The 27,373-nt window shown below is 43.2% G+C and overlaps 1 protein-coding gene across 1 annotated transcript; it reads right to left on the bottom strand.

The window, feature by feature from the left end:
* Positions 1-1,599: 1,599 nt before the first annotated feature.
* Positions 1,600-19,327, bottom strand: LOC120025074 (protein BEAN1-like). Its single transcript, XM_038969510.1, has 4 exons — positions 19,285-19,327; positions 18,789-18,986; positions 17,793-17,934; positions 1,600-1,999 (listed from the first exon to the last, which is right to left on the bottom strand). Exons 1-4 carry the CDS (start codon positions 19,325-19,327, stop codon positions 1,600-1,602), a joined length of 783 nt encoding a protein of 260 aa, XP_038825438.1.
* Between the last annotated feature and the right edge of the window lie 8,046 nt (positions 19,328-27,373).

The following is a 27,373-nucleotide window of genomic DNA, read 5'->3' as shown; positions in this document are numbered from 1 at the left end:
ACAAGCTATTTGGAAAAGGAAAGCTCTTGATTTGTCAATCAGTGTTTCAAGTTACTATGGCTACAATGTTAAGCAGTCTAACAGTCTTAGACTTAGTGCTTGGCAGGCACAGTCATTTTTATACCATTTATACATGGATGACAGACATGTAAAAGCAGTTCAACTGAAGACAGTTTATCTGTACAATGAATACTCACAACCAAAAACAAAATACTGAATAATAATTTGGAACCATTAAAGATTCCAGCATATTGAAAAATACAATGTGTCTAGACTGAATAATATTTTGTAAAAATGAATTGTTTATTTATCATAATATCAAAGATGACAGTACTAAAGTATAGTAAATCCCTCATCACAGTAAACTGCGTGCTAATATTATTTGTCCTTCGCACCAATTGTCAAATACCATTGTAACTCTGCTACAAGGTATATTGAACTTGGATGTTAGCTGGCGAATGGGTCAAGCTCATAGTAATTTCGCTCGTGAACACCTAAAGAAGCTCTTCACAAAAAGAGAAGTAGTGAGAGAGAGAGAGAAGAGGAATGTGTGGCGGTGCACGTTTAGAGACTGAAACAGAACAGTTTGGATCTGAATAGGCCTCAGCCCCCAGAGGGGAAACCCAATTATAGAGATCAGACAGTATTTCCAGCTCATATGAATGTGTTTATATCCAGAAACCATATAAAACCATATACCACAAAAATTATTTATTTCAAATAATAGTGCAAAAAAATACCTACACTCTTAGAAAAAAGTGTTTTAAAAGGATTAATCGGATGTACCCATAGGAGAACCCTATTTGGTTCTAGGTAGAACCCTTTCGGGTTCCATGTAGAACCTTCTGTGGAAAAGGTTCTACATGGAACCAAAAAGGGTTCTTCAAAGGGTTCTCTTACGGGGACAGCCAAAGAACCCCTTTAAGTTCTGGGGTATATTTATCAGTTGAAATTACTGGACATTTTACAGACTGTCGGAGTCCTAAAGTCAACTAAATATAAATCAAATATTATTTGCATGTAGAAAATATTAATAAAACGATATGGATATGTGGTGGAATGTGAAATTAGGCATTCTTGCTATAGTTGTTTTTAAATCAAGAGCAATTCCATTACAACACAACAAGAACCAACAGTACATACAGAATATCTATGTGAAACCACTTCAGGTTACCTCTACTGTTTTTTCTGGTGCTAAAAACAGACTTTGATAATGCTTCCTAAATGCGTGAATGCCTCCTAAACTGAGACCATTGTACAGTATGAAGTGAATTCCCTCTGGACAGAAAGACCATACTCCCAGCCCCAGGTAACTAGTAGTAGCCCTGTGATTTCATGGCAGTGCCCCAGTAGGGAGAGAGAGTGAGGAGTGATGCGGGTAACATCTTGGGAGTCGGGGGACACAGCTTATCCAAGAGGTAGGGGGAAGGAAAGGAAGGTGCAGACTGAGTTCAGGTTCAACCCAAAGTTTCCGCTTCAGTCCAGAAAGTCCATCTCTTTTGATACTGCCTGTCATGCACAAAGGGACACTGGAAGAAGCAGAAGAGAGATTCAGGCTGTCCGCACAAAGAGCATAGGAGTGGACTAGCCCAGTCAGCTCTACAGGATTCTGTGTGCGACAGCCCGGGCTCTCTGGGGACTATGGCTGTCCTCCGAGAGGTGTTTGAGCAGGTCCATGGGCATCAGAGGGATGGGCTGGTTCTGCCTGCTCACCACCACCTCGTATGGGGGCGCCTCCTCCAGGGGGAACGCTGACTGGGAGATGGAGGATATTGGCTGCTGCCGGAGCTCATGCAGTCCGATTGGGTAGTGGGAGGCGGCGGCGCTGCTGGCGGACACCCAAGAGGCTCCAGCTCCAGCGGACGGCTCCTCCATCTCCAGGCTGGTGTAGGTGGCCTGCTGGTGGCCCCGCTGACAGGGGTCCGTGAGGGAGTACGGAGGGGGGTCATCTGTGGGGACGTATATCTGTGTCGCACCTGGTCCCACACATTCATCATAGCTGCAATAAAGAAGAGTATATCAGGTAAATAAGTTTTACATTTTAAAAGAGGTTTGAAAAGGCCTAAGGATATCTCCAACCTTCAAACAGTGGTAGGTCAAACAATTTAGCCTATGCCGATGGACCTGGATTCTATGTTTGTAGTTAGCAACATGAACACAAATGAAATGTTTAGCATACGAAGAGAAAATGAATATGACACGACTGCTGTCCTGGCTGTCTGGTGACTAAACATAATAGAAATCTGAACGGTGAAACAGGCCTGTTAGAGGAGACTCTTGTCATCTACTGTGAGCTCTTTTCCTGTGTGGCGGCTGCTAGTCTTGGTTTGGTGCTTTCCATGGGAGAGCCTGCCAATGGACAGTTATTTCAGCTCTCAAATAACCCACAATCCCACAGTGCACTGGAAGTCTGTGTAGCACATACAACCACACTGCTAGAGCTGCTGGCCTTTATAGAGGCCCTGTAACACAAAGGGGATAAGCGGGGAGAGAAAGAGAGGCGAAAATGGTGTCAGTCAGGTCGACTGGCTTGAGATACATTTGCCACGGACCATCGTCATATGTGTAAACCAGCCGCTAAATCGCTCTCTACCACCCCGACCGCAGGGGATATCTGGGAATAGAGAAAATACAGCGGGATAACTGAATCTGTGGAATTGTAAACAGTATCACTCTCTCAGAGAGCGGGTGTGGGGAAGCAAGGCAAATGGCACTGTGGCTGTGGATTACTTAAGCCTGTCACCTCCGGGCTGGGCCGGGCGATACACTGAGAGATTTAATGAGGAGAGAAGGCATTGGGAGCCGGAGTAAATGAGATCTTTATTAATGATAGACTGGATGAGAGTTCCACTTCCTCTGCACAGGACTGGGAAAACAATATTTTCAGTAACAAGTTTCGCTGAACTGAACAGTAGGAACATTCACAATTGCTCTCATATATCAGATGAGTCCAGCTATAAAGTGTATTAGGTATACACTGAGTGTACAAAACTTTAGGAACAACAGCTCTTGCCATGACATAGACTGACCAGGTGAAAACTATGATCCCTTATTGATATCACCTGTTAAATCTACTTCAGTCAGTGTAGATGAAGGGGAGGAGACAGGTTAAAGAATCATTTTTTAAGCTGTGAGACAATTGAGATATGGATTGTGTATGTGTGCCATTCAGAGGGTGAATGGGCAAAACAAAATATTTAAGTGCCTTTGAACGAGGTATGGTAGTAGGTGCCAGGTGCACTGGTTTGAGTGTGTCAAGAACTGCAATGCTGCTGGGTTTTTAATGCTCAACAGTTTCCTGTGTGTATCAAGAATGGTCCACCATCCAAAGGACATACAGCCAACTTGACACAACTGTTAGAAGCATTGGACTCAACATGGGCCAGCATCCCTGTGGAACACTTTTGACACCTTGTAGAGTCCATGCCCAGACGAATTGCAGCTGTTCTGAGGGCAAAAGGGGTTGCAACTCAATATTAGGAAGCTGTTCCTAATGTTTTGTACACTCAGTGCATATTTTCTGACATCCCATTACCCCATTCTGTTCTAAACATTATTCTGGAGGGTTTCACATGGGTTTGAGGTAAATGAAAGTATGTGAGCTACTCTCATACAGTCAGGTATCTGCTCCTCATAGAGACTCATACAGTCAGGTATCTGCTCCTCAAAGATACTCATACAGTCAGGTATCTGCTCCTCATAGAGACTCATACAGTCAGGTATCTGCTCCTCAAAGAGACTCATACAGTCAGGTATCTGCTCCTCATAGAGACTCATACAGTCAGGTATCTGCTCCTCAAAGAGACTCATACAGTCAGGTATCTGCTCCTCATAGAGACTCATACAGTCAGGTATCTGCTCCTCAAAGATACTCATACAGTCAGGTATCTGCTCCTCATAGAGACTCATACAGTCAGGTATCTGCTCCTCAAAGAGACTCATACAGTCAGGTATCTGCTCCTCATAGAGACTCATACAGTCAGGTATCTGCTCCTCAAAGAGACTCATACAGTCAGGTATCTGCTCCTCATAGAGACTCATACAGTCAGGTATCTGCTCCTAAAAAGAGACTCATACAGTCAGGTATCTGCTCCTCAAAGAGACTCATACAGTCAGGTATCTGCTCCTCAAAGAGACTCATACAGTCAGGTATCTGCTCCTCATAGAGACTCATACAGTCAGGTATCTGCTCCTCATAGAGACTCATAGAGTCAGGTATCTGCTCCTCATAGAGACTCATAGAGTCAGGTATCTGCTCCTCATAGAGACTCATACAGTCAGGTATCTGCTCCTCATAGAGACTCATACAGTCAGGTATCTGCTCCTCATAGAGACTCATACAGTCAGGTATCTGCTCCTCATAGAGACTCATACAGTCAGGTATCTGCTCCAGAGTCAGGTAGCGGGTCCTCTCCTCGGGTGGTGCTCTGTGCTCAGTGGGACAGTAAAAGGTGCTGTTCAGGAGCCTCAGTAATGACTGCTTGATTTCAAATGAGCCGTGCAGCTGACGAACTCCCCGGCCTCTGCTCCCTCCACCCTCCATCACTGTGCTGCAGAGTGCTGCCTGTATGCCTGCGTGCAGAGCTATTTTAGACTCCAGCCGCACTCTGGCTCATTCAGACAGACTTAATGTCCCCAGAACACAGCAGGACAGAGACATTTCACATGATCCGGGGTTCCAGACAAAAACAGGACTTGCCATTAGCCGGTGCTATAGTGCAAAAATGGTTCATAAGGGCATTTTCTATGCAAGACTACAGTGGGCCATTAATTTGCCATATAGCAGTACAAATCCAGAGTGAAACCTGACAAGACAACATTGACTTTATTCTAAAACCCTTCACCTTTTTTTCCTTATTCTACTTGGATCGACACATTGAAAAATATTTGTTTTACGATTTTGAGTAAAAAGGTGAGCGTGATCTTACATTCAACTTTGTAAAAAAGTTGAGAGATACTTTGTAACTGTGTAACCAAAGAAACAAAAGAAAAAATGCACTCGTTTCCTCCCTCTGGCTCTGTACGTGTAACGCTCAATACTGTAGCATGCTCTGTTATGTAATGACTGCATAACACAGCAACGTTAAAGCAGTGGGCACATAAACGCCAACTTACTATTAAGAGGTGATGACACAACTGGCAGTCAGTGGTGATGCATACAGTATCTCTCCACTACTTTATTTTCTTATCTCAGATACTTTCTTCTAAGAGTTGAAGAGGAGGATGATGCCCCACTTCTTATTAGTTCAAATTCTCTCTGGTTACTTGCTGTTATTGAGTTGATTGTATTCCATACTCTTATGCATCATTGGTTATAGCTGTGCAGACAGCTGGGCAGTATCGGAACAAACTGACCAGGGGTCACCTGACTACTTGAAGTATCCTGATGTTGTGGGTAAAGAAGGATTTGTTTTGCTAGTAATCACTGTCGGGCACTGGGGCCCTTCAAAAGCACTAAATCAGGAGTTCCCAAACATTTTGGCGTCTTGACCCTTATTTTGACATAAAAAAATGTTTTGCGACCCCACCATGTAAAAAAAGTGACGGAATCAACGGCAAATGTTTACTTTTTAAAATTAGGGCTATGACAGTCTATTATAAATCAGTCTGACAGTATTTATGACAGTGTTTCAATCTGACGAAAGTATAGTTTGAAGTGACTAAAATGCATCAAAAATATATTGAGACGTTCAGAAGATCATCAGGCAATCATTTTGTATGACCTTCTGTGTAGAAAAGAACATACCCATTCATTATGTTTAGTGCCTGGTCTTGTCCACTCTGTTCTAATGAGACCTGCGTAGCTTGTGGGCATCGTAGACGGAAACAGAAGACCTGTATGTGTTCAGTGATAATCTTATCGTTCAGTAATGGGATCATAATATTTTGTCGTTTAAACCGTTCAAAAGATAGAGCGACATTTGTAGGAAGAAAACAGAAACCGCTCTGTTTACTACAACCACATATAACGGCTACCAGATTTTCAAATCAGGCAACCCCACATGAGTTCGCGACCCCTACTTTGGGAAACGTTGCACTAAATACTGTACATAACACCCACATGTCTCTTAACCTTTCTAACCCATACTGTTAGTCAGCTCCAGTCAGAAGGAATATCAAGTTATCAGCTGTTGCCCCGGTTACTTTCAGCAGTTTTCCCCCCTACTTGTTTTCATGAATAAATTATGACCATGCTGATCCAGGAAAGAGGGTGAGAGTCTCAGCTTACAGAAGTACCTGTGTGTGTGTGTGTGTGTGTGTGTGTGTGTGTGTGTGTGTGTGTGTGTGTGTGTGTGTGTGTGTGTGTGTGTGTGTACGTGTGTCTGATATTCATCACACAGCTCAGCAATGTTATTAATCCCTTCAAGGGTGCAATAAACTACCAGCTCCAAATAAACATTGAAAATAGGACTTTTCTCTCTAAATATACACGCTGATACAGACATTTGTCGAAAGTTTGCCAGGTATGGTAGTGTAACGGATGTGAAATGGCTAGCTAGTTAGCGGGTACGCGCTACTAACGTTTCAATCAGTTACGTCACTTGCTCTGAAACCTACAAGTAGTGTTGCCCCTTGCTCTGCAAGGGCCGTGGCTTTTGTGGAGCGATGGGTAACGACGCTTCGTGGGTGTCAGTTGTTGATGTGTGCAGAGGGTCCCTGGTTCGCGCCCGTGTCGGGGCGAGGGGACGGTTTAAAGTTATACTGTTACATTGATGCTGTTGACCCGGATCACTGGTTGCTGCGGAAAAGGAGGAGGTTGAAAGGGGGGTGAGTGTAACGGATGTGAAATGGCTAGCTAGTTAGCGGGTACGCGCTACTAGCGTTTCAATCAGTTACGTCACTTGCTCTGAAACCTACAAGTAGTGTTGCCCCTTGCTCTGCAAGGGCCGCGGCTTTTGTGGAGCGATGGGTAACGATGCTTCGAGGGCGACTGTTGTTGATGTGTGCAGAAGGTCCCTGGTTCGCGCCCGTGTCGGGGCGAGGGGACGTACTAAAGTTATACTGTTACAGTAGCGCTGTGGACACCTGCGGGCCTAGCTGTTTTCATGCCAGGGTTTCATGAGTGTTTCACCAAGCTGAGAATCCCCCCTCTAATTACGGTGAGAATATTTTTCACGTTGCAGTCACCCCCCCTTATGGGATCTATAAGTCCCCTAGGATGCTAACACAAAGTGTTGCATCCTAAAAAAGGATGAATTATTAGCTAGCAAAGGCATATATAACACAGCCTAGCCCTGTTTAGATTGTCAAATCAATCCTGCCTGCAGTCTACTGCTGTTTTTAATAATCTACATGCTTTATGGGGTGGTAGGTAGCCTAGCGGTTAAGAGCATTGGGCCAGTAATCGAAAGGTCACTGGTTTGAATCCCTCAGCTGACTAAGTGAAAATCTACCAATCTGCCAATGTGCCCTTGAGCCAGGCACTTAACCCTAATTGTTCCTGTAAGTTGCTCTGCTAAATGAGGTAAATGTATGTTTGCATACACATTCATTTCCCTGAGCACAGTTGTATAATTTGTCATCTTGGCTTAATTAGTCATAGGATGAAACTACAGTACGGAGAACCATGGGACTTCTCCAGAAACACCTGTGGTGCATATGACACAGAATGTGTTACTTTCCAACGCCTAGAGAGGCGCTCACAACTATGATACATGAATGCAGGCGCATTAGGCGGTCCAAAAGTTGGAAGTAAAGCGCAATACTATATACTGTAAATATTTAAAGGTATACAATGTACTCCAAAGCCCAAGGAGAGGTGTGGGTCACTCGAGGGAGGACCTCTGGCTTCTGGCCTGTAGCTCTGGAGAGATGACAGCACTGACTGGAGCATATGGCTCGGTCTGTCCACTGCACTGCGGGGCTGGCACAGGGAGCTCATTCTTTCAGCTCCCTGGCACTGTCAGAGGCCCATGCCTTGTAGAGCTACGTACAAGAGCAACAGTGTGTGGTTATGAATGTGCTGTGCATACATTATTGTGCATATACCTGTAGATGTTAGTGTGAGTTTGTGCGTGTGCGTGAATGCAAGCGTGTGTGTTTAGATTGGTATACACTCAGTGTACAAAACATTAAGAACACCTGCTCTTTCCATGACATAGACTGACCAGGTGAATCTAGGTGAAAGCTATGATCCCTTATTGAAGCCACTTGTTAAATACACTTCAATCAGTATAGATGAAGGGGACGAGACAGGTTAAAGAAGGATTTTTAAGCCTTGAGACAATTGAGACATGAATAGTGCATGTGTGCCACTCAGAGGGTGAATGGGCCAGACAAAAGATTTAAGTACCTTTCACCAGGGTATGGTAGTAAGTGCCAGGCACACCGGTTTGTGTCAAGAACTGCAATGCGGCTGGGTTTTTCACGCAAAACAGTTTCCCGTGTGTATCAAGAATGGTCCACCATCCAAAAGGACATCCAGCCAACTTGACACAACTGTGGGAAGCATTAGAGTTAACATGCGCCAGCAACCCTGTGGAACGCTTTCGACACCTTGCTCTGACGAATTGAGGCTGTTCTGAGGGCAAAAGGGGGTGTGAGGTGCAACTCAATATTAGGAAGGTGTTCTTAATGTTTTGTACACTCAGTGTATACAGTACCAGTCAAAAGTTTGGACACACCTACTCATTCAAGGGTCTTTCTTTATTTTTACTATTTTCTACATTGTGGAATAACAGTGAAGACATCAAAACTATGAAATAACACATATGGAATCATGTAGTAACCAACATTTTTTTAACTAATATTTTTGATTCTTCAAAGTAGCCACCCTTGGCCTTGATGACAGCTTTGCACACTCTTGGCATTTTCTCAACCAGCTTCATGAGGTAGTCACCTGGAATGCTTTTCCAACAGTCTTGAAAGAGTTCCCACATATGCTGTACACTTATTGGCTGCTTTTCCTTCACTCTGCGGTCCAACTCATCCCAAACCATCACAATTGGGTTGAGTTCGGGTGATTGTGGAGGCAAAGTCATCTGATGAGGGCGTGACAAATATAACATATTTTTTTATTTGTTTAACAGTTTTTTGCTTCCTACATGATTCCATATGTGTTATTTCCTAGTTTTGATGTCTTCACGATTATTCTACAATGTAGAAAATAGTAAAAATAAGGAAAAATCCTGGAATGAGTAGGTGTGTCCAAACTTTTGACTGGTACTGTATGTAAATAACATAACAGTGTGGTGTGTGTGTGTGTGTATGTGTGTGTGCATGTGTATTTGTGCTGGGATGTGCCCAGTTCTCCCTCTGCGGAAGCAAGTCCCTTCACAGGCTCCACAGGTGAGCTGCTGATCTAGGTGGTGTAAGCTCTGTAGTTTCCCTGAGCCATCTGTGGCAATGGCAGCACTGCCCAGCATCACATGCCTTTCCCTCCATCCATCCACTCCACCCTGCTGCCTCCTATCCCTGACTATGCACACAATGTACACTACAAAACACACTCTCTTTTATCCTCTCCAATGCACTGGTCCTCGGCCAAAAGATTTAGATATTTCTATTTTGCACTGCATATTCTTCCTGATCTAAATCTACCTGAATCTATGACACATCTTAGCCTAAATTCAGGCAAAAGAAAACATCCCTGTGGTGTGGTTGATGTTTCCTACATGAATTGGAACAGCGGCGAAGAATACGTAGCTTGAGAAGACGTAGTTTGGGAGTGATAAAAGCCCATTAGGTCTCAGACAGGAATCGTGCCTCTGTTAATATGAGGAGTGATTTCCCTCCCTCCACAGCGTAGTAGAGATGGATGGAGGCTATGAAAGACTGAGGCATTGACAGAGTGGCTTGTTCAGCACCAACAACCAAGCCCACCACCACCACCACCACTAACCCCATCTAACAGTGGAGCCTAACATCCAAACCAATTATAACACCAGCTCCCTAAAGGCTTGAAAACACAAGCACTACTTGACAATTTGCCAATTAGAAGCTGGTAATCCTGTCCGTTGTGTTAGCATAGGACTTTCTTAGCTGTAGCTGTGACACTGCGAAGATCAACACTGTTGTTGACAATCTGTTGATAATTAGCATGTCTGTCTCGTTAAAGGACAAGCTCTGACTATCAACAATCAGGTGTTGGTATTTAGCGCAGAACAAAGACTGTTAAGAAACACGACTGGACATGTTAAGAGACATGATTGGCTAAACCTCCTCTTTCTCTCACTCGTACCCACTCAGGCTCTCTTGTAATCCTTGTTTATACCTGGCGCTAACATGTGTCCTGATCTGGTCCACATTCTGATTGTGCCCACATCTTCAGATATGCATCTACACATGGTATTTAAATGTCTCTTATCCATCCACTGTGTCCACATTCTGACCAGTTTTCTTGGTCTCTCCCTGTATGCAAATTATTAGACAGATACATAATATTGATTTATTTATTGATTTTAAGACACATATTGACATCATAAGTCAATGTTGCAACCTGACTGATGATTTTAGAAGGCAGGATAGTGATGTTTTAAATGGTTTCACTGTCCGGATCCGTCTACAAGATATCCAGACACAATGCGTGCCTGGCTACCTCCGGAGGTGGTCAGGAAGACCTGATCACAATCTGATCACAATCTGTCTTTTAATCTTCTACACCTGTCAAAAAAATGTGGGCACAATAAGAATGTGGACAAGATCAGGACAAAAGGCGCATGTTAGAACCAGTTATAAATGGGGCTTTAGCCTACATTTGCATACTGTAAGTAACCTACAGGTTTATCTGATGGAAAAGGCCAGTGAATAAATGAGGTAGGACATTACTATCTATACAGAAATTGAGCAGATTGATATATCGGCAAACTGAATTACACACTATTCAGTGACATTAATAGCCCTGTCTATGGCAGTAATATTCCATATTTTTCATAATTTGTTGTTGAACAGGAATGGGCCCGATGTTTCAGATGGCTCCTCTGGAGGGAGAGGTAATTTCACCCTCTTTAGAGACCCTCACAGGGCCTTACACAGGGGCCGCCGCACTAATGGAACTGTCATATAAATGTAAATAACATTGTGACTCTGTGAAACAAACCATGAAGGGCAAGCAGGCAGAATTGAGCCGGATAAACAAACAAGCACGCACGCACGCACGCACGCACGCACGCACGCACGCACGCACGCACACACAACCCTGGAATGCTGGGCGGCAGGTAGCCTAGCAGTTAAGAGCATTGGGCCAGTAACTGAAAGGTCGCTGGGTCAAATCCCTGAGCCAACTAGGGTGAAAAATCTGTCGACGTGTCCTTGAGCAAGGCACTTAACGCTAATTGTTCCAGGGTCGCCGTCAATAATGACAAATCTGTGCTCTGACCCTACTCTCCGAGGGTGTCTCAGTGTGATATGCAAAAAAAAAGTGAAATAGGACAAATGTAAGCACCCACCTAATTATCTTATCTCATCTTTATACCTGAGGGATGGGAGGGAAAGGTGAGTGGCTTCAAACCAAACCCACAGAGTAGTCAGTCATCTAGTCACAGAAAGGTTGCATTTCCTCTCAGGTTAGTTTTCTAGCTTCATTCCGAAATATATGGGGTAATTCCTAGATAGTGAAATCATCAGGAGCTGTCTAGGATGTAATCACAGACTTGTAGTCAGTAAGCAGGTGTAGTGTCAGCCAGGGATCAGAGTGGAGATGATGTGGTGGAGGCTGGCAGGATGTCTAGACCTGCATATTGAGCCTGTGGAGGTTTAGAGGACTGTCAGGATTAAGTCTCATCCTCCTCCTATGTAATCCAATCACAGTGAGGAAAGAGTGCATTAACTAGACTCTAGCACACTGAACCTAAACAGGGAATAAAGAACTGCTCCGTAGCCTACCCTCTCTCTGTGAGGAAACAACTATTTATTTATTTTTATTTTATCTTTATATTATCAGGGAGACCAAGGTCTCTTTTACAGATGAGCCCTGAATTACAGAAATGACAGAAAATACACACATCAACATATAAATACAAAAATGCAAGCAGAAAGAAAGAAAAGTAATCAGTAATAACCTGTTGAGGACAGAGGGCGCTGTTTTCACTTTGGGGGAAAATCGTGCCCAATTTAAACGGCCTCATACTCAATTCTTGCTCGTACAATATGCATATTATTATTACTATTGGATAGAAAACACTCTCTAGTTTCTAAAACCGTTTGAATTATATCTGTGAGTAAAACAGAACTCATTTTGCAGCAAACTTCCTGACAGGAAGTGGAAAATCTGAAATCGATGCTCTGTTCTAGGGCCTGCCTATAAATGTCCTTGATATTTATTAGAATACATGCACTTCATACATCTTCCACTAGATGTCGACAGGCAGTGAGAGAAGAAATGGAGTGTATAACTTGATCTGGGGTCGAATAAAAGCTCTCGGCATGACGTGTCACCAGTTTCCTGTTTTCTGGAGAGCGCGTGAAGGGACCTGGTTTTGCCTTCTGAAAAGCTGCCGTTATAGACGACTAATATCTCCGGCTTTGATTTTATTTGATACATGTGACAATATCATCGTAAAGTATGTTTTTTCAATATAGTTTTATTAGATTATTGAAATTTATTCGGGACGTTAGGCCTGTTGCGTTGTGTGCCTTTGTTCAGGAAGGAGAGCTTTGCGCTACTTTGCTAGCTTTCCGTGCTAATTGACTGGAGAAGAGGACATTCTAAAACCAAACAACGATTGTTCTGGACAAAGGACCCCTTGTACAACATTCTGATGAAAGATCATCAAAAGTAGGACCCATTTTATGATGCTATTTCATATATCTGTCGAACATGTGAAATAGTCGTTTGCGCCCAGAATTTAGGTACTCTCTCGCTATAACTAAGCTGGATGTCGTAATGAAGTTATTTTTAGAATTCTAACACGGCGATTGCATTAAGAACTAGTGTATCTATCATTTCCTATACAACATGTATTTTCTAGTAACGTTTATGAATAGTTATTTGGTCAGAATAGTTGAGTGTCATAAAAATATCCGCACATTCTGGGAAAAGGATGCTACGTTAGCACAATGTATAACCACTGATTTCAGCTCTAAATATGCACATTTTCGAACAAAACATAAGTGTATGTATAACCTGATGTTATAGGACTGTCATCTGATGAAGGTTTATGAAGGTTAGTGAAAATTAATATCTTTTGCTGGTTTATTCCCTATCGCTAACGTGCCTATTGCTATCGCTAACGTGCCTTGATGAATGAATGCGGTAGTGTGATAGGCTATTGTAGTAAGCTAATATAATGCTATATTGTGTTTTCGCTGTAAAACACTTAAAAAATCTGAAATATTGGCTGGATTCACAAGATGTTTGTCTTTAATTTGCTGTACACCATCAATTTTTCAGAAATGTTTTATGATGAGTATTTAGGTATTTGACGTTGGTGTCTGTAATTACTCTGGCTGCTTCAGTGCTATTTCTGACGGTAGCTGTGATGGTAGCTGCAATGTAAAACTGATTTATACCTCAAATATGCACATTTTTCGAACAAAACATAGATTTATTGTATAACATGTTATAAGACTGTCATCTGATGAAGTTGTTTCTTGGTTAGTTTGGTTGGTTCTTGGTTAGTTAGGTTGGCTTTGTGCATGCTACCTGTGCTGTGAAAAATGTCTGTCCTTTTTTGTATTTGGTGGTGAGCTAACATAAATATATGTGGTGTTTTCGCTGTAAAACACTTAAAAAAATCGGAAATATTGGCTGGATTCACAAGATGTGTATCTTTCATTTTCTGTATTGGACTTAATGTGTGAAAGTTAAATATTTCTAAAAAATATATTTTGAATTTCGCGCTCTGCCTTTTCAGTGAAATGTGGGAGGAGTTCCGCTAGCGGAACCCCGGTGCCAGACAGGATAAGGTCCTCAATCAGATTTCTGAATTGCCCTAGAGGCACCAAAACATCACATTTAAGAACATTTTGAAGATTGTTCCACAAATAAGGTGCAATAAAAACTAAAAACTGATTTATCTAACTCAGTAGAGACCAAAGGATTTTCTAGAGTTAACCATCTCTGAGACCGGGTGTCTAAAGTTTAGTAATCATGTTAGGCAGCTGCGTTCATATAGATGATGTCGCCATAGTCTAGGACCGATCGGAATGTCGACTGAATAATCTGCTTTCTACTATGTAGCGAGAGGCATTACCTATTTTTTTATAGACGAAGCACATTTTTATTCTCAGTTTCTTAACTAACTCATCAATATGCTTTTTAAAAGACAGCTTTTCATCTATCCAAATGCTCAGATATTTGTAAGCCGGGACACGATCAATATGGACACCATCCAAAGAACATATGTTTACATCATCAGAGTTATTTTTATGCAGTCGATATAACAACATTTACTTAGTTTTACCTGCATTCAATACTAATTTCAGGTCAATAAAGTGTTTCTGTAATACAACGAATGCAGACTGTAGTTCAGGTAGAACCTGGTCAATCGTGGGGGCAATAGCATACAAGTGCAGGTTACAATATTATGATTGGAAACAGTAAAGAGTACAGGACCTGATTTAACACCATCAGTAGATACACATTGAGTACTATCTGCTCAGGTGGAGGTTGTTTCCATGTTGTTACACAAACCTACGGCGAACCTCTCCTCTCATTGACAGAGGTAGTGAGAAACAGTGTTTATTGTACCATGTATTACAATCAATGTATTGTAGACTCTCTTTTATCAGCTGGCCTATCAACTTTCTTTTATCAGCTTATCGACTTTCTTTTATCAGCTTATCAACTTTCTTTTATCAGCTGGCTTATCAACTTTCTTTTATCAGCTGGCTTATCAACTTTCTTTTATCAGCTGGCTTATCAACTTTCTTTTATCAGCTGGCTTATCAACTTTCTTTTATCAGCTTATCAACTTTCTTTTGTCAGCTGGCATCATCACTTCATACGTGTCTTTAGAAAGGATGGCAGACCAAACTGCAAGAGAGAGGAATATGGCTGAATTATTAAAGACGCCAATTAGCTGGGCTGCCATTTAGATCAAACACATCAGGCGTCTTTCACTGCAAAGCAGTGGCATTTACCAGCAGCACCAGAGGCTTGTTCAGGGAGCGAAGCAGGCTGGGCGGAGAGTTTAGAGTGTGAGGCGGAGCACCCAGCCATGAAAGAGTTGAGCTGTGCAACAGTGCTCTAATGAACGACTTGACACAACAGCATGGTTCAACTCAACCTCAGAGAGGTTACCGAGGCCTGACCTAACTCAGCAAGCGTGCAGGAGAACTGAATTGTAAGGCTGGTGTGTAAATGGAGTCTTCTTTTCCCTCTTTCTCTTCCTCTCTTTCGCTTAGCTCTCCTACTCTTTCTGTCTCCTTACTGTATGTCTTCAAAGACTACACTAGGAGGGTAGAGGACAGCCATCTTGGCAAGTTGAAACTAAAAAATGCTTTCAAAAGGATCTTCAAGCACAATCCCCAGTCCCCACAACTGTTTGCTGCTAATAAGGTGAGCATGGCTTACAGCAAAGTTAGAATATCAGTATCAATATATACAGTATCATTTAGCACAGTGGGTCTTGACTAGCTTTGACTGCGGACCCAAATTTGACAATGACAATTGAGTCGCGACCCAATGTGATGGACTGTTGATGATTACATTTTGTCATGTTGTATTGCAGCTGCCTTCTAGGGCAGGCTTCACTTGCAAAATAGACTCTGTCTCACGGGTCTACTATTATGGTATTAAAGAAAGTCATTACACAGCCATATTAACTGAGAAAACATGTATGTACATTCAAGAGAATAAGCCATTTTAAATAGGAGACCAGTTCAGGAGTGGAGTGTAATACATTATCAGGCACCATGTCCTTCGCTGCCAATGCCTCCCTGTGTAGGAAGCAGTGGTTCCACGTCGCACTCTGTGCTCTCTCCAGGATCCGCTTTACTACCCTGAAGTGCTTTCCCGTCATGGCAGCTGCCCCATCAGTTGTCACACCGACGCACCCATCCCAGACCAGTCCCACGGAGCCCAGGTGCATATCAATTGTGTTAAAGACAGGCTCTGCAGTGGTGGTGGTGGGAAAATCAGCACTAAAAAGGAACTGCTCCTCGAAGTTACTATCCCACACGTGTCTAACATAGACCATTAGAATTGTATGGTTAGCCACATCTGTTGATTCATCAAGCTGCATGTCCTCATGTCCTCAGACATGTCCTGGATTCTCCTCCTCATGGTGTCATTGGATAGGGGTATGGTTTTAAGTTTGTTGGCGGGTGACTCTCCCAATATTTCAGTGCACATATCAATCACAGCAGGAAGTATGAGATCCTCTGAGCTGGTGTGGGCTTTTTTGCACTTAGCAATGCGCTGGGCCACAAGGCATGATGCGCAAAGTGTCTTTCTTGTTTGGTGAATACGTTCTTCAATGAATCTTGTGAGGACACCAGATATTGAAATTTTCTTTAAAAAAAGTCAGCTGTCTTATCTTTGTGGCTTGGATGCTTGGTGTACAGATGCCTTTTCATTTTGGAGGGTTTCATGCTCTCATTAGCTAACAGCTCGTTGCATAGGACATCTACACTCACCATGCTTGTCTTCAATATATGTAAAACCATGATTGATGAAGTCCGGGTGGTATTTTCTCTTCTTGACAGGGACCGGGTTGTCCGACTTGCTGTTGACATTGGAAGCAGCAGTAGACGAAGAGGGAGCTGCACGTTTTAAAAACTTCCGTGATTTTAGCTGTCAGAAGAAGATCTGTATTATCTGATTGGTCGTGTCACATTTAAAACAAAACAATGTTGCAGAGTGACATTTTCATTGGATCGGTGTGTGTGTGATGGGGGGGGGGGGGGGGGGGGGGGGGGCACGCATGCCTGTGTATTGCCCCCCCCAGTTGAGAATCCCTGATTTAGCAGACACTTTTATCCAAAGTGACTGAGTCATGCGTTAGACCGCGGCGCCACTCGGAAGCCCAAAGGCACTGAATCTCCGCGCAAGAGGGGACACTAGAGTCCCTGGTTCGAATACAGGTTGAATCACATCCGGCTGTGATTGGGAGTCCCATAGGGCGATGCACAATTGGCCCAGCGTCGTCCGGGTTTAGTCGTCATTGTAAATAAAAATTTGCTCTTAACTGACTTGCCTAGTTAAATTTAAAAAATGCATGCATACATTTGACATACAGGTGGCCCTGGGAATTGAACACACTATCCTGGTGTTGTAAGTGCTGTGCTCTACTAACTGAGCTAGAGAACTGCAGTTATTGCATGGAAACTGGAATGCACATGAAATACATATTTCATATATTCCAAAACCCTTTACATTTCAATCATATAACCGTAAGCGTGCACTAAGTACAGAAAGCCTATGGCTCTCCACTATGGTGGTTGATAATGTGATCTTCAGATTGATTAGAGAGCTCTTAAAACCACTTCTCACATCTACTCATTACTACAGTTCTCCATTCCCCTGCACATCCCTCCATTCCATTACCTTGACCCTTCACAATGGTCCTGCTTCATTATCATAGCCAGATCCTATCTCACACACACACACACACACACACACACACACACACACACACACACACACACACACACACACACACACACACACACACACACACACACACACACACACACACACACAAAAAACCTGGGGATCACCCAGAGGTAACCAACCAGAAGAATAGTGGTGATCATGATCATTACTCATCCATCATTTATCATAATGTACGATGATAACAGAAAATGGACCATCAGAGAACTCCCTTTATCTAGCCATAATGGTGACCAAAGGAATGACGATGATCGTAATGCCATTTTGGGTGGTAATACAGTAGAGTTAAATGACTTACTGTGGCGGGGAGTCTGGATACATCACATTGACTTGTGATAGAGTCTCCACGTAGGAGTCAAAGTCAAACGCTGGAGGGAACTCCTCGATACACGTCGACCTCAGCTCCCCGATGGAGCCGCCGTATGAAAAGCCATCCGGAGCTGTGGAGAGGGAGGGCAGTTTAATACAATACTAACGAACAAAATAGCTTTTTCTCAGTGAACTACAGCACACAGTCAGGATTGTAAATATGCTCTGTGTTCAGCTCAACTGAATTATATATATCATGGTTTAGGAATCCTACTTTGAACTGAATAAGCAGATTTACAGTAAATATTTCTTTTTGCAGTCTATCTCTCTCATCTGCACAGTTTTTACACTGGAGCAGTCAGAATCTTTTATGAAACATAAGGCTAAGGGCATGTGGTTACTTGAAGATAGAGGGGCTGTGATTGAAGCCAGTGCGATAAAATCTGGGTATATCAGCCTTTGGCCAGGCAGAGGGAGAATGGGGCCGCGTCTTCAAACAAAGGATGCTCTTTGAGCTTTTTGTGCAGTCTCTGTGTGAACTGACAATAGGACCCGGTCCATTGGGCCAAGTGGCCTTCCACAGACGTGACTTTGGCTGTGTGTGTGTGATTCAGTTTGGCGCAATATTTCGTTATTTTCCCATTCCGTTATCAACCCCACAGGCAGAGTGTGGTCCCTTTATTTGAGGTTTCAGGAGAAGAGCACTGGTTGGTTTAAATGCCAGCTCTGGAGAATGCCAAATGTGGCATATTAATGCCATGTGGGTGAAATGTGTTCATTGGAAGACTGAACTGAATATCTTCTATTGGTTCAGCTCTGGGAAAAGTAGCATAGACAATTCATGGCCATACATTTTGTCCCAGGGATTTGTAAATAAGACCTATGAAACAGCTTGTAACTGAAAACCGATAAACTAAAGCTTATGAATGAACGGGCCTCTAACACACCTACTGGCCTCATCGATGGACAACTCTCTGTAACTCACCATAGCTGGCCCGCAGGTGGGGGTTGCGCAGACGGCTGTCTTTGCGCAGGCTGCCCACGATGATGGTAACGCAGGACAGGAAGAGCACCAGGCCGATGACGATGCCAGCCACCACCAGCGGAGACACCAGCAGGCTGGCCTCGCTGCCCCCATCACGGCAGTCTGGGTACTCATGGGCACTGCTCTGGTTCGAGCTCACTGCACAGTTCACAGACCACAGGTGGGGCACAGCCACAGAAAAGAGAAGGCAGGGAAGAATGGAATAAAAGAGGGACAGTGTGGAGAGAAGGAAGTGGGGGGAGGGAGGGAGGGAGGTGATGGAGAGAGGAGAGTGGTGAGAGGATTAGAGAAAGTGGAGAGAAAAAAACACAGGTTAATTATTTTTGTTGGTTGTAAAGCAGAAATTCAAACCCTTTGTGGCAATGCCAATGTGAGACGTTGCCTCCATGACCCTACGGAGAGACATGTAAGCTGATATTTCTCATCATACACATACCTCTCTGTGGACCGCAGGTCAGGAACACTCCCAGGATTTTCATTCCTCAGCGGAGGAATAGATTCTCAAGTCTGCAGTGTTTAATATTTAATCCTCAACCCGTTAGAATTTTTAAATACACGGGGTGGAACTCTTTCATGTCAGCTCAGGAGGCAGAAACCCAACTTCAGCCATTAGTGGCTCTTCTCAAATCCCCTTCACCCTTTTCATCAGAACTAGAGAGAAACCAAAATAAGCGCACACAACTTAAATAAAGTGTTCTCAAATAACACCACACAGATAGTGACACAGGCAGATTCAATATGTGCAGGCCGAGATAATACGAGCTGTCGTGTTAACTTTGCCACATTTGGCCTCTGAAAATCTTTTTGGGGGCCATCAACAGGAGACAAGAAATCAAATCAATTTATTTATGAGGAGGCCGTTGTCTAAATGCTAATCTCTTCCCTGCTGAGGAATTCCTGCCATAATTGAGGTTATAAAATATTTGTGTAGATCATAATCAATGTTAATATTTTAATCCACAGTGAGCATTGTGTGTTGATTTGAAGATCTAGCACAGTAGTCTACATCTTCATGCAGTTTATGAAAGTACTCAGATCCCTTGACTTTTTCCACATTTTGTTAGGTTCCAGCTTTATTCTAAAATTGATTAAATTGTTTTTTCCCCCTCATGAATCTACACACAATGCCCCACAATGACACAGAAAAAACTGGTTTTTAGAAATGTTTGCTAATTTATTAAAAATAAAAAACTGAAATGTCACATTTTACATAAGTATTCAAACCCTTTACTCAGTACTTTGTTGAAGCACCTTTGGTAGCGATTACAGCCTTGAGTCTTCTTGGGTATGATGCTACAAGTTTCTCCCATTCTTCTCTGCAGATCCTCTCAAGCTCTGTCAGGTTGGATGGGGAGAGTTGTTGCACAGCTATTTTCAGGTCTCTTCAGAGTTGTTCAATCTGGTTCAAGTCCAGGCTCGGGCTGGGCCACTCAAGGACATTTAGACACTTGTCCCGAAGCCACGCCTGCATTGTCTTGACTGTGTGCTTAGGGTTGTTGTCCTATTGGAAGTTGAACCTTCGCCACCGTCTAAGGTCCCGAGCACTCTGGGGCAGGTTTTCATCAAGGATCTCTCTGTACTTTACTTTGTTCATTTTTCCCTCGATCCTGACTAGTCTCCCAGTCCCTGGCGCTGAAAAATATCCCCACATGATGATGCTGTCACCACCATGCTTCACTCTAAGTATGATGCCAGGTTTCCTCCAGATGTGACGCTTGGCATTCAGGCCGAAGAATCTTGTTTCTCATGTTCTGAGAGTCTTTAGGTGCCTTTTGGCAAACTCCAAGCAGGCTTTCATCTGCCTTTTACTGAGGAGTGGCTTCCGTCTGGCCACTCTACCATAAAGACCTGATTGGTGGAGTGCTGCTGGTTGCCCTTCTGGAAGGTTCTTCCATCTCCACAGGGGGACTCTAGAGTTCTGTCAGAGTGACCATCGGGTTCTTGGTCACCTCTCTGACCAAAGCTCCTCCCCCGACTGTACAGTTTGGCCGGGCGGCCAGCTCTAGGAAGAGTCTTGGTGGTTCCAAATGTTGGGTTCTGAAAATATGAAATATACTTATTCATGTCACTGAGGGAGAGAGGGGAATGTATAACGTTTACATTCTATCCGCATATGCTATTGTTAGCCATCAGGGATCCTATGTGAGGAAAAAAGGCACAGTCTGGTATGAGTCAACATGACAGCCGTGAGTTGGGGAGGAGTGAGCACTTTGAGGCAGAGGTCAGGTCAGATGAAGTGACGAAGAACAGATATCACTAAGGTTCTGTCTTGCCACAAAGATAAATTGGCTGCTCAGATATGTAGGAGACTCAGCAAAGGAGAAAGGGTTAAATATCAGTGCTTGTGTGAATATGTATTTAATTCTATGCAGCTGTATGACCCAATGGGGGAATAAACTTGGTTTGAGCTTTTTTAAGCGCCCGTGAAACTTTATAAGGTTAATTTAGAACCTAACAGTTAGCGCTGCAGGCAGGGTTCACCACGATTTACAGTCGAACTAGAGATTCCGAATCAGTCAACAGGAGCCGACACCAGAAACAAGGTAGGCACAGTTCCTACACCTGTTATCACTCATTCTGAAATCTTGGGGAGATGAGAGTCGTAGGTTGAACCAATTATAGGATATGGACCTAGAAAGCCTGAGCTTTTTCAGTAGTCCCATTGTATTACGACCGGTCGTAGCGTTGTGGTATATGGTAAGTCCTGAAAGGTAAGCCTGAACAGGTTGGTACCTGTAGAGGGAAGTCCTAGGGGATAAATCCTGAGTGGGTTGGTTCCTGCTAGTACCATAAAGTATAGGGTAAGTCCAGGAAGGTAAGCCCGAGCAGGTTAATACCTGTAGTGGGTAAGTCCTAGGGGGTAAATCCCGCGTGGGTTGGTACTATAAGAATAGGGTGAGTCCCGGAAGGTAAGCCCGAGCAGGTTAATACCTGCAGAGGGTAAGTCCTAGGGGGTAAATCCCGCGTGGGTTGGTACTATAAGAATAGGGTGAGTCCCGGAAGGTAAGCCCGAGCAGGTTAGTACCTGCAGAGGGTAAGTCCTAGGGGGTAAATCCCGCGTGGGTTGGTACTATAAGAATAGGGTGAGTCCCGGAAGGTAAGCCCGAGCAGGTTAGTACCTGCAGAGGGTAAGTCCTAGGGGGTAAGACCCGGGTGGTGTTGGTTCCCTGCCAAGCCTGTAACGAGAGGGTGAAGGTCTCAGCCACAGTGGCTGTGAGGCAGTATAGTGCCAGGGGATGGATAAAGTGTCTGGAGGAGAGCCTCATCCATGGTTCGAAAAGGAACAAGATATTCAAATGTTGTTTGAACATGATTTGAGTATATTAGCAGTAGCAATAAGGAGAGAGGTTGGTTTATGCCCTATTGGGGCGGGGAACCGTGACAGATTATGTGGAAATAGGAAGACAATTTTGGTAATGTGTGTTATCAACAACAGTGATATTTGAGGCTTAACACTGAAATAAGACATTAGGTCATCCGTATTCTCCAGCAATACATTTGGTTTTAATACAAGGTATTAAGTGCTGTGACAAATTAATAGGCACACATACCCTAACTATTCTCCTGGGGATGTGGGTAGCTCTACCTTGGAAAATAGTTAATAGAAGGTGTGTATTAGAGACGGAAGTGAAGAAATCGAAACACCGTGGACGCCGTCCAGGGAAGCGTCAGAATAATAACTATTGAAATGGTGACCGGTGGACCCAATGCTCCCTGTAAAGCGGAGCTAGAGGAAGAGAAGTATAATAGAGCCATAGATGCGCTGAAAAAAGCGCATGAGCATTTTACCAATTCGGCTCGAATATGGGAAAGATTTAGCAAACTGGATACAATTGGTCAGCATTTCCAGGCTAACGGAAAATTCCAATCTAATAGAGAATTCAGGGAGGCAATTGTGACTTGGCACATTGACATAAAACCAGAATCAAAAGCTCAATATACCAGCATTTTGATATCAGCATTCCATCAACAAAAAATACAAACCGATTAACCCAGAATTAGTAGATATACTCAGCTGCAGAAAGACTGGGTACGTGAGTACATTGATAGAAGTTGTACGTCGGCTTTGATGGCAGGTTTGAAACCTGTAATCAAAACGGCAATTGCGGGGGTAGTGGACCAGCATTCTCACTGGGATGAATTAGTACAAGAGGTGTGGCGAGAGGAAGCTAATTCCGTTTACTCCGCAGATGTACGAGTGGTTAATGCTGCCCCAGTGAAAGTCGTTAACAGCGGTCTCAGTGGCCAAGGTAGGACAAAGAAACATAGAGGAAAGGGTAGCGTGCCTGCGTTAAGGCACAGGGGGTTAGCTCCCTGTTTTAGATGTGGGGCTATTAGTCATTGGAAGAATGAGTATAGAGTGGTAATGGAGACTACTGCACCCGCTGCATTCGGGGGGGGGGGGGGGGGGGTGCTGCAATTCAAGCATTTGCATCTTTGTCAAAACAACAGCAGCAAACACTCCTGAAAGTAGTGGGGTTAGATCAATAATGGTTCATAGAAATTACGTTTTCTATGTGAAGGAAGACTGACAACTTTTTAATAGATGCCTGGGATCAAATATTGCGGATTCCTTACGATGAAAAATTGGCTACATTTCCGCAGGAAAAAGTATTTTGGGTTGAAGAATCTATGCGAAATGCCATGAGAATGGATTCCAAAGAGGTAACAAATAAAAATGACCTGGACATAAACACTCCTTGCAAACTCAGAATACCTTGGGGGGTTTTTAGTCTCGTGAGACATTTTGTGTTGTTTTATTATGAAATAGATTTACATTTTATGTCGCCTTATTCTGAAATAGTTTATAGAATGGACGAAAGGGAGGAGGGGTCACGAGAAACTAGAATTGGGGTTACCAAACCTAAAAAAAAATTTTTTTAGTTCATGCCATGTGGGTTCATGAACATGAAGACCATTGTGGTGCGGTGGTTATGGAGAATCATGGGGAAAAGAGACAAGGGAATCGTTAGACTCGGTGGCGAGATAATGTCGCAGTGTCTAAGGGTAGTACATGTCAAGTAAGGATACATAAACAATGAGGTGGATTAAAACAAACATTTAATGATTGGAGTGAGGACAGTGGATTTACCATTATCATGTTTCGCTTGTAATTAATACCTTTGGATTGCTGATTAAGATGTAGCATAGTGAATGCTAACAAAATGTACAAGGTCTTTTCCAGGAGAGGAGGGGGTTTCATCATCTCTCTTTGGAATGTTTCCAGAGACTGTGGTCTTGGGGAGAGCAGTTAGTGAAATTCGGCAGTTTTATAAGTATAAAAGTCTCCAAAGGGGCTCCTTCTGGTGAGGCCTGATCAATCTCATTAGAGATGATCGAGACGGGTGGGATTTAATTATAATATGAAGGAGGGACATCAGTCTCTAGTCTATTTTACCATTACCTTATACCTTATGAGATACCGTTATTTCCTTATGGAGTTATCAAGAGTTGTAATTATAAGTTGATTGGTTATACTAATTTGTTTTTTATTGAGTTAACATGCAGTGTTTTTGAATCACAATGTGAATTATGTGTTCAAAGGGGAAATGACCAGTTCCCTGGGGCCCGGTCCTTTGGTAAATACACTAAAGTATTTTGTTCAGTCTGCATATAGAAGGAAAAATATATGTTAATAAGGGTTGACAGTTACTCCAAATGGATTGTGATATGAGTATTGCTAATTTCCTTTTTGTCTTTGTTTCGATACAAATTTCACCAGATTGGGTCTGCCGGATTGTTGGGATTTCCCCGATGGGTTAGAGTTCTAACTCCCTGATCTGGTAACTCTTCGGAGAGGTCGCCAGTAAAATAAGGGAGTATGAACCAAGTTTGAAAATGGTTTCAACAGTAACAGTATGTTGTTAAGCTCTTTGACATTTGTCTTAGAGATAATGGTATTAAGAAAATTGGGAATGTAATAATTAATCATACGGTGAATGGATGGTCTGGATATCCACATTCAGAAGTGTCTTAAACTGTTTTTTTGCTCTGTCCTCTCTCAAGTAATGGCAAGCGTGGCGTAAGATGGTGTCTTAATGCATGGAAGGGATAATTTGACCACAAACAGTGTGTGAACCTCAAAAACCTCCCTAGCCAGCTGAAGAAAGAGCGACAAAGACGTTCAATACGACCGTGACTTTTAACACTCATATCTGTGACCTTAGTCCGAGCCATCAACCTGGGTATGGGCGGCAGGAGTGCGTCATGAGTCCTGAGACCGCGCATGTGGCGTGAGCATGGAGAGAGATCACGTTCAAACTTCTCTCATGCTCATGGAGTACTGGTGGGGAAAATGGAGCAGTGGTGGTGGCAGCACAGGTGAGAGACTCGTGTATTTGAATTATTTTACATTCATGTGGATATTGATATCGGGACATTATCACGGGCCATCAACTGTGACAGGCATGAGTTACATATGTGCCGTTGGGAAGATGAACTATAACACCATCTGACGAGGAACCCATGAAGACACGCTAGAAAGATAAGTGCCGGGAGAAGGGGGGGTGGTCAACGGTGCCCGTAATTGTTTAGTTGGGGTGTCAGGTTTATTGAGGAGGAATGCACTCTGCAAAATTCCTAGTAATTTAGACAAAGAATGCATTGAGATACCGATCTTTCATTACCATGCCACTCGTAACAGGTAAACAGGAACACATGGGGGTTGTAATGAGAAGAGTTATTACCGGCAATCAAAGGTCCCGTTTGAAAATGTACATTCTAACCGCGATGATGTGTGCTAGGTTGAGGAGCTCGAATTAGAGTGATAGACTCTAAGTAAAGCACTAAGGACTGTCATTCTAAATTTGGCTTGGATAATTTATAAAATGTTTTAATTATGATTCGGATAAAGCGAGAGAGAGCGCTACTCTCAAACTGTGAGGGGTGGGGGCACTGCTCTAACTTATTGGGTCTAGGGAGGGTTTTTCTCTCTAGAAACCTTAACTTTAAGTGTCCCCTGAGACGGAGGTTATTAGAGAACTCACTGGATTGTCACGCCCTGATCTGTTGCACCTGTCCCTGTGATTGTCTCCACCCCCTCCAGGTGTCGCTTATTTTCCCCCAGTGTATTCATCCCTGTGTTTCCTGTCTCTCTGTGCCAGTTCGTCTTGTATGTTTCCAAGTCAACCAGCGGTTTTCCCGTTCTCCTGCTTTTTGCATTTCTCCTTTTTCTAGTCCTCCCGGTTTTGACCCTTGCCTTTTTCTGGACTTTGTACCCGCCTGCCTGATCATTCTGCCTGCCTTGACCATGAGCCTGTCTGCCACTCTGTACCTCCTGGACTCTGATCTGGTTTTGACCTTTTGCCTGTCCACGACCATTCTCCTGCCTACCCCTTTGGATTATCAAACATTGTAAGACTCCAACCATCTGCATCTGGGTCTTGCCTTGTGTCATGATAGGATGATAACTTGAGTCAACCATGAAGGGGATTTTGTTTTACAATGTCTTTATAATCCTAATGTTAAAGCATATCAGTACATATGGATTTCTGGATGATACGGTACAATAAATTGCATACAAGGCTCATAGTCTGTGTCTTGTGTTGACACCCAAGGATGAAAATGAAGGAGACGGGCATGGAGACTAGCATCCCATTGGCATAGAACAGAACGGATGGATGGTTCTTTCCACCGTCTTAGTTGCATCAAGAGAAATTATTAAACATGTATTTTCTCTCTTCCTTGTTCAAGTCAATCTGTTTTTAGGTGTCGTGGAACACAAGGGTGATCACTGTTCCAGATGAGGGATTGGTGGAAATTGACTAATTGATTTGAGAATGTACAGTCGGAAGTTTACATACACCTTAGCCAAATACATTTAAACTCAGTTTTTCACAATTCCTGACATTTAATCCTAGTAAAAGTCCCTGTTTTAGGATCACCACTTTATTTTAAGAATGTGAAATGTCAGAATAATAGTAGAGGGAATTATTTATTTCAGCTTTCATTTCTTTCATCACATTCCCAGTGGGTCAGAAGTTTACACACACTCAATTAGTATGTGGTAGCATTGCCTTTAAATTGTTTAACTTGTGTCAAACATTTCGGGTAGCCTTCCACAAGCTTCCCACAATAAGTTGGGTGAATTTTGGCCCATTCCTCCTGACAGAGCAGGTGTAACTGAGTCAGGTTTGTAGGTCTCCTTGCTCGCACACGCTTTTTCAGTTCTGCCCATAAAGTTTCTATAGGATTGAGGTCAGGGCTTTGTGATGGCCACTCCAATACCTTGACTTTGTTGTCCTTAAGCCATTTTGCCACAACTTTGGAAGTATGCTTGGGGTCATTGTCCATTTGGAAGACCCATTTGCGACCAAGCTTTAACTTCCTGACTGATGTCTTGAGATGTTGCTTCAATATATCCACATAATCTTACTTCTTCATGATGACATCTATTTTGTGAAGTGCACCAGTCCCTCCTGCAGCAAAGCACCCCCACAACATGATGCTGCCACCCCCGTGTTTCATAGTTGGGATGGTGTTCTTTGGCTTGCAAACCTCCCCCTTTTTCCTCCAAACATAACGAT

The sequence above is a fragment of the Salvelinus namaycush genome, chromosome 30 (genome assembly GCF_016432855.1).
Source record: "Salvelinus namaycush isolate Seneca chromosome 30, SaNama_1.0, whole genome shotgun sequence".
In the NCBI taxonomy this organism is placed as follows: domain Eukaryota; kingdom Metazoa; phylum Chordata; class Actinopteri; order Salmoniformes; family Salmonidae; genus Salvelinus; species Salvelinus namaycush.
This window is presented reverse-complemented; position numbering and strand designations above follow the sequence as displayed.